Source organism: Schistocerca piceifrons, chromosome 8 (assembly GCF_021461385.2).
Source record: "Schistocerca piceifrons isolate TAMUIC-IGC-003096 chromosome 8, iqSchPice1.1, whole genome shotgun sequence".
In the NCBI taxonomy this organism is placed as follows: Eukaryota; Metazoa; Arthropoda; class Insecta; order Orthoptera; family Acrididae; genus Schistocerca; species Schistocerca piceifrons.
The window spans coordinates 80,794,746-80,807,653 of NC_060145.1; the positions used below are offsets into that span (position 1 = coordinate 80,794,746).

Sequence of the window (12,908 nt, forward strand, 5' to 3'; positions counted from 1 at the left end):
CCATCATGTGTATTCCTCATCCTCAAGCTTCTCATTACTTCACTTCGGCATCCTCAGTTTAGTTAATATGCATGAGTTAATGAATCTTTAAGGCTGTTCTTGTACCTGTCTCCCTCCAGTGTATCCCATCAGTCCCAATATCCTGTTCAAAATGTTAAACATTCCTGCATTTGGATGATCTCACTCTAATGCTGTGTTCCTGTTCTTGAACTTGGTGTATTCCCTCTCATAGCTGTATATCTGCCCCCTCCCCTCCCCTCCCCTCTTCAGGTATGCGCAGTGAAGAAAAGTGGAGCTATCCTGTTGCAGTTCTTCTGTATGTACCTTTCTGTTATTGAACACCTGCACTATAGGGCAAGTGATTATCACAGCTGAGTTTATTTTTATTTCTCCCAAGATATTACAATGTTGCAATAATAAAACTTGCAACAAGAATCCCCATTTGTGATGTGGAGCTTCATACAATAGAGGTATAAATTATTCAACTTCCAAAAGTCTAAACCCAAACAACAAATTTTATGTTAACTGAGGACAGAATTTTAATGGTGCTATGTGCCTTGTGGTTATGATGACCATAAATTTTGGAGCTGTAACGTCACAATTGTGACTGTTTCATTCCATTGACAAGTCTCAATTATTTGGACACTAGGTCTACCATATTGTCACCATGCAAAATACATTGTGAGAATTTAACCACCTTAACTTAAAATGTAATCCATCTTAACTCAGAATTACACATTTATCATTTTCATTGGTTGTGTCACATTATGCACTTCACATCTAACCCTTGCTAACAGCCTTGGCTTGTTTAATACTGTTTCTCATCAGATCACTGAAGTTAAGCAAAATCAGGTGTGGCCAGTGCTAGGATGGGTAACTGCTTGGGTATGTCATGGTGTTGGCTGCTTTCTTTTGCCATTCTGACAAAGGTGAGGAATTGCGTTGACAGTCTCTGATCGCCAGTCTTAGCACCAGTGTGCTGCATTAAATTCAATTTCCCACAGACTCTCAGGGAGAGGGAGCATGTAATACTGCTGGTGATTCATCCATCAGTTGAGACATTAAAGCCCCCTGTGGTCCACTTAGAGAGGAACAGGCTATGTTCCAGCACTGGGTTTCATCATCCTATCATCAGCCAACAGAAACATTACACACAATAGAAAAAAACATTCCAATTAGTAGGCTGAACATGCTCTTTGTGGGTCTTCCAGCCAACCATGCCATGACTTTTCTACCAAACCCTTGTTTTAAATACTATTTGACATGTCATCATTAACATGGAGAGCTTTTCGTAAAGCCTCATCTGTGGGTCTTGTATTGATACCACACATATACAAAATGACAAAGGTACAGTGAACTGCTCCTCTTTTTTGTATTTTCCAAACTTATCCCTTTCTTTCTGGAAAAAGGAACTTCTAATTACAGAAGTGACAAATAGTGTTCACATTTTTAAATGTGTATTGGCAGTATTGGAAGGCCACCACATTAAGGTAAGTACTGTTAGCAGTTCCGTCCTTTTCATACTTTCATGCCATTATGCGCACTTTATCTGTGTGTTTAATTTTCATAAATGTTATTAATGCAAACTGATTTTTAATTTTGATTGTTCGGATATTCAGGTCACTGCGGATCATATTAGTTGATAAATTTTCATGTATATTGTAGGGATGTAGTTAAAGTTTATTAGAATTTCTGAAGTTTAGAATACATTGGATGTCAATTTTCGCATGAAATGTAATGCAAACTAAGAGCACTTTATATAGCATAACTCCATAAACCTGTCTGGTTGCTTTAGTTCGGTCTCTATTGCCCTTGGCATGTTTAAAGCCTTCGAAAGTAAATCTTGACCTCTAGCAAGCTTCCAATGATACAGTAGTTACTTGTTCAGAAACTAGGTTTTACACACTATATAATTTTATAAGAAGTTGTATTGTAGCATAAAGTTTTTGCAATGAAGGTCATTATTTCCCTGTTCTGTATGTAATGTTGTTCATTCCATCAAATTCACCAAATTATCCTCTCCTTTATGATAAATTATGTACTCAACTGTTGGCAGATGTTAAAACTATGATTTTAGAGGTGGTATATGAAACATCGTATATAGAAGGTACCATGTTATTAATAAGATAAATTATTCTGGTTGCAGATGCTGAAAAACTCACAACAAAATAGGCAAGTTAGTCGCCAGACATCAATTCCTGATCATTCTGTGAATATGGTAGGAGGCCTGGAGAATACTAACTCCCAAAACAAGCAAACTACTAATATCTCTCAGCAGCAACAGCAGATGCAAATCCCCAAGGATTTGGTTATGAAATTGCTGCAAGTCCAACAGGTAATAAATTAGTTAATTGTCAGTGTATAAGTTGTGTGTCTCTCATTATGAAACTAGCAGGTTAAAACAGTGTGCACGACCAGCACTCAAAAGACAGTGTGCCATAGTTGACAATTCACTTGCACACTACATGATTCAGGCTCAATTTGCATATCTTTTCATAGCTTCACTCTCTGTCTTGGTGAACTGTAAAACAGGTTATAAGTTGAGCTTGGATACTTCCATTGGTAATACCTGTGAAAAAGAAGGGTCTAGTTTTTTGTCAGTCAACCAATCAGATTTTGATAATAGCAGATGCTGCTACTAAGTAAAAACCTCATTCTCTCCCTTGCATTGTTTACATGCAATTCTATGTTTTTAATTGATATTACCTTTATAATTATTGCTTGCAGGAAATAAGTAATATGATTCTTGCTTAAGAACATCGTGCTTCAGTAGCTATTTCTAAATTACATATTTAAGAAGTATCTTCATGAGGCCTTATTAAAATAGAAATTTGTCTGTGTTAAAAAACAGAAGTACCACTGCCAGAAATCTTTTCTGAATTGAACTTGAGAGAACTGTGCGCCCAAGTTTGTTTCAAACCGGTTTTCTATAAAGTTTTTCTGCTATTGATTTTTTTTCTCTCTAAGGACTGGTAGCCCAACATGTAAGTAAGAGTAGCTATTGAGTATGAAGGATAGGTACTGTTAAAATCAAGCTTCTAATGACCGAGGAATGCTTAGGAGGTAGGTTGTTTCCCCGCAAAGGAAAAGCTTAAAGTACTCGTAATAAATTTTTCACTTTGCGGTGAATAGTGTGCTGATACGGACGGTCCCGACAAATTAAAACTGTGCTCTCGACAGGGTTATAGTCTTGGTTCTGCACACAGATCTTTAATATGTCTGGACATTTAAAGGTTTAAATTCTCTCACTTGGCACATTGAATCGCACATTAAATTTTTATTTATTGTTTACCCAATTTTTATATGGAATCTACTGTAAAGCAGATAATTACATTGATCTACAGGGAAATCTTGATAAACACTAAGCTTTCCCAGATCTCTTCAATTTTCCACCTGTGTATTGCTATGAAATGTTTGCACTAGACAGTAACACTTTAAATTCAAGTAGCAGAGAGAGAGAGAGAGAGAGAGAGAGAGAGAGAGAGAGAGAGAGACTGGCTAAAGTTGTTGGATGGGTCACGTGTGCCTATACAGCATTATTATTAGTGAAAGTGCTGCCCATATTTGACAAAGCTAAAGGCCTCAGTCTGGTGGGAAACAGTTTTAGTGACAGGTGTTAGTGTAATACTCCCTTAAAATAAATTATGTAGTAACATATAAGGTGTTTCACAGACACGAATGGGTGGTCTCTATTGTTGTAGGAACATATACCCCTATGGGCAGACACCAGTCACTGAAAGATACATTGCTCCGTTGTTAAATGTGGCAGGTGGAATATCAGTCTTAGAATAAGCTAAACATGTTACGAATCGTTTTTGAAAGAAAGCTGAGTAAAACTTTCCACACTTTTAGTACCTAAGATCGGTGAATCAGTAACAAAGTTGAGCACAAACTTACTGAAACCTTCAAAAGGAACAGAAGTGCTTTTATTGACCAGTTAAGACACTCGTGCTGGTACCAAAATGACCTATGTGGGACGAGACATTCATTGTAAAGTGCCTTTTTTCTGATGAACCTTGGCTTCATTTATTGGGATGTATGAGCTCGCAGAAACTTAAACATTGGATTCCAAAAACATTGACCACGTGAAAACTGTCTCACTTTACTCACATGACATACTGAAAGCTTTGTGTCAAGGCAGTTGGGTAGATACAGTATTCCTTGAGTTCCGAAAACCATTTGACTCGGTACGACACCTATGCTTACCGTCAAGAGTACGCTCATATGGGGTAGAAATTGAAATTTATGGCTGGATTGAGGACTTTTTGATTTGGGGGGGGGGGGGGGGGGGGGGGTGGCAGTGTGTGTTACCTTGATCAGATTCATCATCAGGCGTAGAAGTAACTTGATGTGTGCCCCAGGGGAGAATGTTGGGACGCCTGCTGTTCATATTGTATATCAGTGACCCTGCAGAAAATATTAATAGTAATCTCAGACTTCTTGCAGATGATGCAGTTACCTGTGATGTACTGACTGAAAGAAGCTGCATAAATATTTAGACAGATCTTGAGAAGATTTCAAAGTGGTTCAAAGATTGGCAATTTGGTCAAAATTTTCAGAAATGTAAAACTGTGCACATCACAAAACAAAAAAATGTATGCTCAGACTATAATATCAATGAGTCACTATTGGAAACAGCCAACTCATACAAAGCAATAAGTCAACAAAGGATATTGCTTACAAATCAATTGTGAGGCCCCCCAGGGGGTCAACTCTTTTGTGGAAACGTGCTTAGCAAGCACAGGACCCCGAGCTAATGTGGCCTTCCTTCCTTTCCGGGCTGCATACACCCCCCCCCCCCCCCCTTCCTCACCTCTGCCTCTTTCCTTCCCTTTCTCCCTCTCTGGGACTGTTTTGTGCCTACGTCCGGAGACGGACGCTCGAAACTGTAACAAATTCTTTGCTTTCTCCACTTGCAAGTCCTCGTCCTTCCTTTGTCCTTCCCTTTTCCTTACCTCTTCTCTTTGCCCTTTTCTCTGCTGCGGCATTTGAGACCTCTCTTCCTTCCTTTCCCTTTGATTTTTCCCTTTCTCTTTTTTCCTCCCTGTGCGTGTCTGAAGGCCGACCCACGCATTTCCATGCGTAGCTGGTGACGGGGTAACGCGTAATTCCCCGCCCCGGGTAGACAGGTAGGACACGTACGTACCCCCTGGTAACGGCCAGGCCCATGGAGGGTGATTACCCGAGCTGATACCTTCCAAAAGTGCCGATTGGTCCCTCTGTTTCTCGGGAGGTGTGACCTGAGGTGTGAACAATCACCTAAGGCGGGAGTGCCCTCAGAGAGGGCCCCCACAAGGAAGGAGTGCGCCATCAGAGACGCCGGTAATCATGGGGGATACTTTCGCAATGGTTTCCTCTTCTTCTACTATGTCTGCTCACAATCGTAAGTTCAATGAGTCTCAGCCACAGACAGTCCTTCCATCGTTGCCACAGTTCCTTGTTGTTTCTCGGTCTGACGAAGGTCACGATTTCTCCACGGTCAACCCTTTCATTATTCAGAAAGGTGTCGACGCAATTGCAGGTCCTGTAAAGTCTTGTTCCAGGCACAATAATTGCTGTGTTCTTCACTGCTACGCACCTTCCCTGTTCGGGTGGAAGCGCACTGCACTTTAAATTCCTCACGTGGAGTCGTTTATACACGCTCCCTCGATGGATTGTCCGACGAGGAAATTCAACACTACCTGTCTGACCAGGGCGTAATGGCTGTTCATAGTGATGAAAAGGGTTGACACGAACATCATTCCAACCCGTATTGTCGTCTTGACATTTGACAAAGTTCAACTCCCATCGAAAATCAAAGTAGGCTATGAGATAATTTCCATTTGCCCTTACATCCCAAACCCTACGCGTTGCTATCGGTGTCAGCAGTTGAATCACACCAGCCAGTCCTGTTCCAATCCGGCCAAATGTGTTACGTGTGGGAAGGATGCCCATGAGGGTGCTTGTCCACCTCCATCCCCTCGTTGCATCAACTGTATGGGTGACCACGCTGCTTACTTTCGAGATTGCCCCGTTTTTAAAGACGAAAAGCTCATGCAGGAAATCAGAGTGAAGGAAAAGGTGTCGACCTTTGCTGCTCGAAAATTATTCGCCAGTCGAAAGCCCACTGTGCCTCAGACAGGAAAATACAGCACTGTCCTTGCCTCTCCTCGGCCAACAAAGGAGGCGGCCATGCAGACTTGTGATCTCACCTTTAGTGCCACGGTTGTCAGATCGGCCAGCGCAAAGATCGCCCGTTCGACCTCCCCACTTTCGCCTGCTCACTCTATGGTTCACCCTTCATTGGGTTCTGCTAAATCTCGAGCCCAAAAGTCAGACACAAAGACTTCGAAAAAAGAGCATACTCGTGAAGATTTTTTTACGTACCCCAACTTCATAACCATCGGTTCCGCTTTTCTCCCAGTAAGACCGTTTGTGTTAATTTTTGTTGTCGTAAGGAGTTTCTTCCATCCTCCTTACATCTAGGACCTGTCAACCTTCCGTTTTCGGTTGTCGCTAAATTCTTGGGTCTTATGTTTGACAGAAAACTGTGCTGGTCCTCCCACGCTTCCTATCTTTCGGCTCGCTGTCTGCGATCCCTCAACACCCTCCTTGTCCAGAATGGTACCTCCTGGTGAGCGGACCGAGTGGTCCTTCTCTGCCTCTATCGCGCCTTAGTGCGCTCGAAATTGGACTATGGAAGCATAGTTTACTCCTCTGCTCGGCCATCTATTCTTTGGCGTCTCGACTCTGTCCATAACCGTGGATTACGTTTAGTGTCTGGAGCTTTTTACACCAGCCCTGTGGAAAGCCTTTATGCTGAGACTGCTGAACCTCAGCTGTCCAATCGGCGAGCAGTCCTGAGTCGTTATGCTAGCCATCTGTCTTCCATACCTGCTAATCTGGCCCATGACATTTTTTTCGACGCCTCCTTGGATGTAGGGTATGCAGACCGCCCTTCCTCCCTACTACCACCAGGAGTCCGCTTCCGTCAACTGCTCCATTCTCTTTCCTTCCGCTTTCCTAAAACCTTCTTGACAACTTGGGGTACAGCACCGCCCTGTCTCCTTCCCTGGATCTGCCTGCTCCGTGACCTTTGTCAATTTCCCAAGGATGGTACCCCTTCACTTCTTTATCGTCGGGCATTTGCTGCTCTGTGCACAAATGAAGGAAGCCACATTTATTTACACTGATGGCTCGAAAACATCGTTAGGTGTAGGGAGTGCCTATATTGTTGGCGACACCCCAAATCGATTTCTGCTTCCTGACCAGTGTTCGGTTTATACTGCGGAGCTTTACGCTGTTCTCCAGGCTGTCCAATACATCCGTCGCCATCAGCGGATACAGTATGTTATCTGTTCAGATTCTCTCAGCTCTCCCCTCAGTCTCCAAGCTCTCTACCCTGTCCACCCTCTGGTCCACCGAATTCAGAACTGCCTGTGCTTGCTCCACTTGGGGTTCGTCTCGGTGGCGTTCCTCTGGCTCCCAGGACACATTAGTATCTGTGGAAATGAGGCGGCCGATATAGCGGCCAAGGCTGCAGTCTCTCTTCTTCGGGCAGCTATTCGATCGATTCCCTTCACCGCTACGGAGTGTTTTATGTCATCGTGTTGTTCTTTTATGGCGCACACATTGGTCGACACTTCCCCATAATAAATTGCGGGACGTGAAAGCTCTTCCCAGTGCTTGGACCTCTTCCTCCTGAACGCGTCGTCGGGAGGAGGTAATTTTAACTAGACTCCGGATAGGGCACTGTCTTTTTAGCAATCGACATCTTTTAAGCGGCGATCCTCCCCCACTCTGTCCCCACTGCTTTCAGCTGTGGACGGTAAGACACCTTTTAACTGGGTGCCCCTATTTTACTCCGTTACGCGCCATCTACAGCTGTCGCCTGATATATCGTCCATTTTAGCAGATGACAAGTGCTCGGCCGATTGCGTTCTCGAGTTTATTAGTGCCAGTGAGAAGTCAGTCATTTGAAGCTTTTTTTGGGGACAACCAACCCCTTTCTGTAGTGGATTTTTAAGCTTTCCTTCTGCTTTTAGTTTCTCCAATTTTTTGAGTTTCGTTCCCATTGCTGCTGGTTTCCATTTTCGTTTTTTACCGTTTCCTAAGTCACAGACCGGGTGCTAATGACCGTAGCAGTTTTGTGCCCCAAAACCAAATCAAACAAAAAAAAATCAATTGTGTGACCAGAACTTGAATGTTGCTTAAGTATGAGAGAATGTAACAATACGAGAGAAGGAAAGTTGCTACTCATCATATAGTGGAGATGCTGAGGCGCGATAGGCACAATAAAAAGATTCACACAATCATAGCTTTCGGCCATTAAGCCCTTTGTCAACAGTTGACACACGCACGCGCAACTTGCGGGCGGGCGCGCGCCCACACACACACACACACACACACACACACACACACACACACACACACACAGTCTGCAGTTGCAGCTCTCTGAGACTGCAGATGGGTGGGTTAGTTTTGTGTGTGTGTGTGTGTGTGTGTGTGTGTGTGTGTGTGTGTGTGTGTGTGTGTGTGTGTGTGTGCGCGTGTGTGTGTGTGTGTACTGCTGACAAGGCCTTAATGGCCAAAAGCTATGATCGTGTGAGTCTTTTTATTGTGTCTACCGTGACTCAGCATCTCTGCTATATGGTAAGTAGCAACTTTCCTTCTCTCGTATTGTTACATTCCATCCTGGATTTTCCATTGTTTAAGTGTGAAAGACCTGTACCAAATATGACTAATGGGGATATATATACAGACAAAGGTAACACAAATGGTCAAAGGTTTGTTTGATCCAAGCGAGTGTGTCAGAGTTACTGTAAACTATACCAAGAAAGTCTATTAACAAAGTTCCAAGAACCGGCCTTAAATGATGACTTCAGAAACATACTAAAACCTTATACGTATTGCTTACATAGGGATTGTGAGGATAAAATTAGAATGATCGTTGCATGCACAGATGCATTCATTCAGTAAATCAATCAATTATCCTTCCCATGCCCAATACGTGAATGGAATGGAAGAAACCCTAATAGTGGTACAACAGGATGTATCCTCTGCCATGAACCTCACATTGGTTTGCAGAGTATAGATGTAGATTGGAGTCCTGAAAATCACCACCAGTTAAATAAAGGGCCTGCACATATGAAAGCATCATGGTTTGCAATTTGTGGAACATGAATTATTGTAGTGATCATCAACCAAACAACTTCTGAGATCTAAGTGAACAAAATAGTAAAACCTTTCATTCAGAGAATGAACAACTAATGAAAAGATCTACTGTTACTTTGTGTGGGATGATACTAGAACACACACTGTTGATGCATCAAAATGTCTTTAATGGCTTATGAATGTAATTTCACGCCTGTACAGTGATTCCTGTGTATTGTAGCTATGAATTGTCTTAAGAGTTTACTTTCACACATGTAACTTTTGCTCACATTAATGATATCTAATTTCTGATTTCTAGTTTTCTATACATTGTGTTAGAAAGTTTTTTCTTTTTCTTCTTCCATTGTTTTAAAGTGATCAGTGAAGAAATTTCTAGTCAGTCATTCTACATCTACTGCTGGATAAAGACCACCTCTAAACTTTTCTATGAATTATGATCTGTGCTATAGCTACATTTACCCCCCCCCCCCCCCCCCCCCCCCCCCCCCCCCCCCGAATGAAATTTTAACTCCGCAGCAGTGTGTGCACTAATATCAAACTCACTGGCAGTTTAAAACTGTGTGTCACACCAAGACTCAAACCCAGGACTTCTGTCAGTTCTGCAAAGTTCGCAGAAGATTTTCTGCGAAGTTTGGAAGGTAAGAGACTAGGTACTGGCAGAATTGAAGCTGTGGGGCTTGGTCATGAGTAGTGCTTCAGTAGCTGTCGGTGGAGCACTTGCCTGAAAGTGAGAAGCTACTGTATATGCATACCTAAGCCCGATAAGGACAAACACCTTCCTTGTAGCTACCACCCCATTTCTCTCACCACTGTGTTTGTAGGGTGATGCGTATGATTCATGCCCGGCTGGTATGGTGGCTAGTCTCTTGCAATTTACTAACCACTGCACAGTGTGTATTTAGAGGGTGCCATTCTGCAGTTGACTGTCTTATCACTTTGTCCACATACGTCATAAATGGTTTTCTGTTGAAATACCAGACTGTGGCTGTGTTCTTCGATTTCGAGAAAGCCTAAGACATCTGCTGGAGGGCTGGTATCCTCTGCACTCTCTGCACATGGAGTTTCCATGGCCGCCTGCCCTGTTTTCTTCAGGTATTTTTAAAAGACAAAGTTTGCAATTTATGTGTGGGTTTTGCGGTGTCTGACACCTTTATCCAGGAAAACTGAGTGCCTCAGGGTTCTGTCGTGAGTCATCCAATTTGGTGTTGCTATTAACCCTGTAATGGCCTGTCTCCGGCAGGGCATATCCAGCTTCATTTTCGTTGACGATTTTGCCATCTGTTGCAGTTCTCCATGGACCTGTCTCATTGAGTGGCATCTTCGGTGATGTCCCGATCGTCTCTACTCAGGAAGCATCGACAGTGGCTTTCACTTTTCCACTGACAAAGCCCTTTGTATGAATTTCTGGTGGCGCAATTAGTTTCTTCCACCATCTTTATATGTTGGGCCTGTTGGCCTGCTGTTTTTAGAAATTATAGAATTCCTGGGGCTCATGCTCAGTAGGAAACTTCCTTGGTCGTCCCACATGTCTTACCTGGTAGCCTGCTGTACGCTGTCCCTCAATGTCCTAGGTGTCCTCAGTGGTACTTCGTGGGGAGCAGACCGAACCACCCTCCTCAGTTTGCACCATTCCCTTGTCCCTTCGAAACTAGAGTAATTGGTGTTTCGTTTATGCATTTGCGCATCTGTCCATATTACGTCATCTCAAAACTATCCACCATCACCACACCTTTTACACTAGTGTGGTTGAGTGTCTGTATGCAGAAGCCACCAAACTACCGCTGTCCTACTGCTGTGACTTTATCCTCAGCAGATATGCATGCTGTAAGTCTGCCATGCATGACCATCCATCCTATGCCTCCTTCAATGACGCCTTTGATTGCCAGTATGGGGCATGTCCCTCTTATCTGTTGACTCTTGGTGTTCGCTTTCAGCTCTTGCTCCGGCAGCTTTCCAAGATGATACTCCGGGTGGGTGTAAATTGAATGTGCGCAACAGAAAATACTGAATATGAAAATGAAGATTTGGCCCTGTCTGACTACCCCCTGAAGCAGAGCTTAGGATCTCTTAATGGTGATATCTCCTCCTTGCTCTTCAACATTTAAATTACAACTTACACATAAATGAATGATTAAGAATACCAGTAACTTCAAAATGATAAATGCTGTTTCTACTTCCATGTTTATTGTACACTCATGCTCATAAATTAATGATAATGCTGATACATGATGAAATAATGCTCTGGTGAACAGTTGGCGGATTTAAATCACCTCGGTGTATGACCATTCAGTGCATTTGACCTGATGTTGTCGCACGGTGGTGCTGGCAGCAGTCCACATACGCAGAGGTGTGTTGTTGCATGTCAGAGTACGGTGCAGCAAGTAAGTGTACAGATGTTTTCAGACGTGCTAATGGTGACTGTGTGTTGAAAGTGGCTCAAAGAACACACATGGATGAAGTTATGAGGGGTAGAATACTAGGGCGACTGGAGGCTGCTCAAACACAGCAGGTCGTAGCATGGGCCCTCCGTGTGCCACAAAGTGTGATCTCAAGTTAATAACAGTGATTCCAGCAGACAGGAAACATGTCGAGGTGCTACAGTACGGGACATCCACAGTGTACACCACCACAAGAAAACCGATATCTCACCATCAGTGCTCACAGATGGCCACAGAGTACTGCAGGTAGCCTTGCTCAGTACCTTACCGCAGCCATTGGAACAGTTTTCTCCAGACACGCAGTCTACAGACGACTTAACAGCCAAGGTTTATTCGCCCAGAAACCTGCAAGGTGCATTCCACTGACCCCTTGTCACAGGAGAGCCCGTAAAGCCTGGTGTCAAGAACACAGTACATGGTCATTCAGACAGTGGTCCCAGATTATGTTCACAGAAGAGTCCAGGTATAGTCTCAACAGTGATTCTCACCAGGTTTTCATCTGACGTGAACCAGGAACCAGATACCAACCCCTTAATGTCCTTGAAAGGGACCTGTATGGAGGTCGTGGTTTGATGGTGGGGGTAGGATTATAATTGGTGCACATACGTCCCTGAATGAATGCCTTTGACAGGTAGGATTATGATTGGTGCACATACACCTCTGAATGTCTTTGACAGAGGAACTGTAACAGGTCAGGTGTACCGGGACATCATTTTGCACCAGTATGTCTGCCTTTTCAGGGCTATAATGGGTTTCACCTTACTACTGATTAATGATAACGCACAGCCCCACTGCACTGCCATCGTGGAGTACTACTTTGAAACAGAAGATATCAGGCAATGGAGTGGCCTGCCTGTTCGCCAGACCTAAACCCCATTGAGCACATCTGGGATGCTCTCGATCGACTTATCGCTGCACGTCTTCAAACCCCTACGTCACTTCAGGAACTCTGACAGGCACTGGTGCAAGAATGGGAGGCTATACACCAGCAGTTGCTTGACCACCTTGATCCAGAGTATGCCAATCTGTTGTGTGGCCTGTGTACTTGTGCATGGTGGTGATATCCCATATTGATGTCGGGGTACATGCATAGGAAACAGTGGCGTCTTGAAGCACATGTTTTGGGATGGTTTTCTCAACTTATTACCAATACTGTGGACTTACAGACACGTGCCGTGTGTGTTCCCTACGTGCCTATGCTATTAGCACCAGTTTTGTGTAGTGCCACGTTCTGTGGCACCACGTTCTGCGATTATCCTTAATTTATGAGCATGAGTGTAGATTACAACCCCTTTATATATTAAAATGTTAATATAT

The 12,908-nt window shown here is 43.5% G+C and overlaps 1 protein-coding gene across 7 annotated transcripts in view; it reads left to right on the top strand.

Annotated features, from left to right (window-relative positions):
- The window catches only part of LOC124711454 (eukaryotic translation initiation factor 4E transporter), a 289,788-nt gene that overhangs the window by 179,969 nt on the left and 96,911 nt on the right, over positions 1-12,908 (top strand). For all 7 annotated transcript variants that reach the window (XM_047241541.1, XM_047241542.1, XM_047241547.1 and 4 more), the window contains one exon: positions 2,147-2,335. In XM_047241541.1, the coding sequence (XP_047097497.1) occupies positions 2,147-2,335 (189 nt within the window). The remainder of the gene's footprint in view (positions 1-2,146; positions 2,336-12,908) is intronic.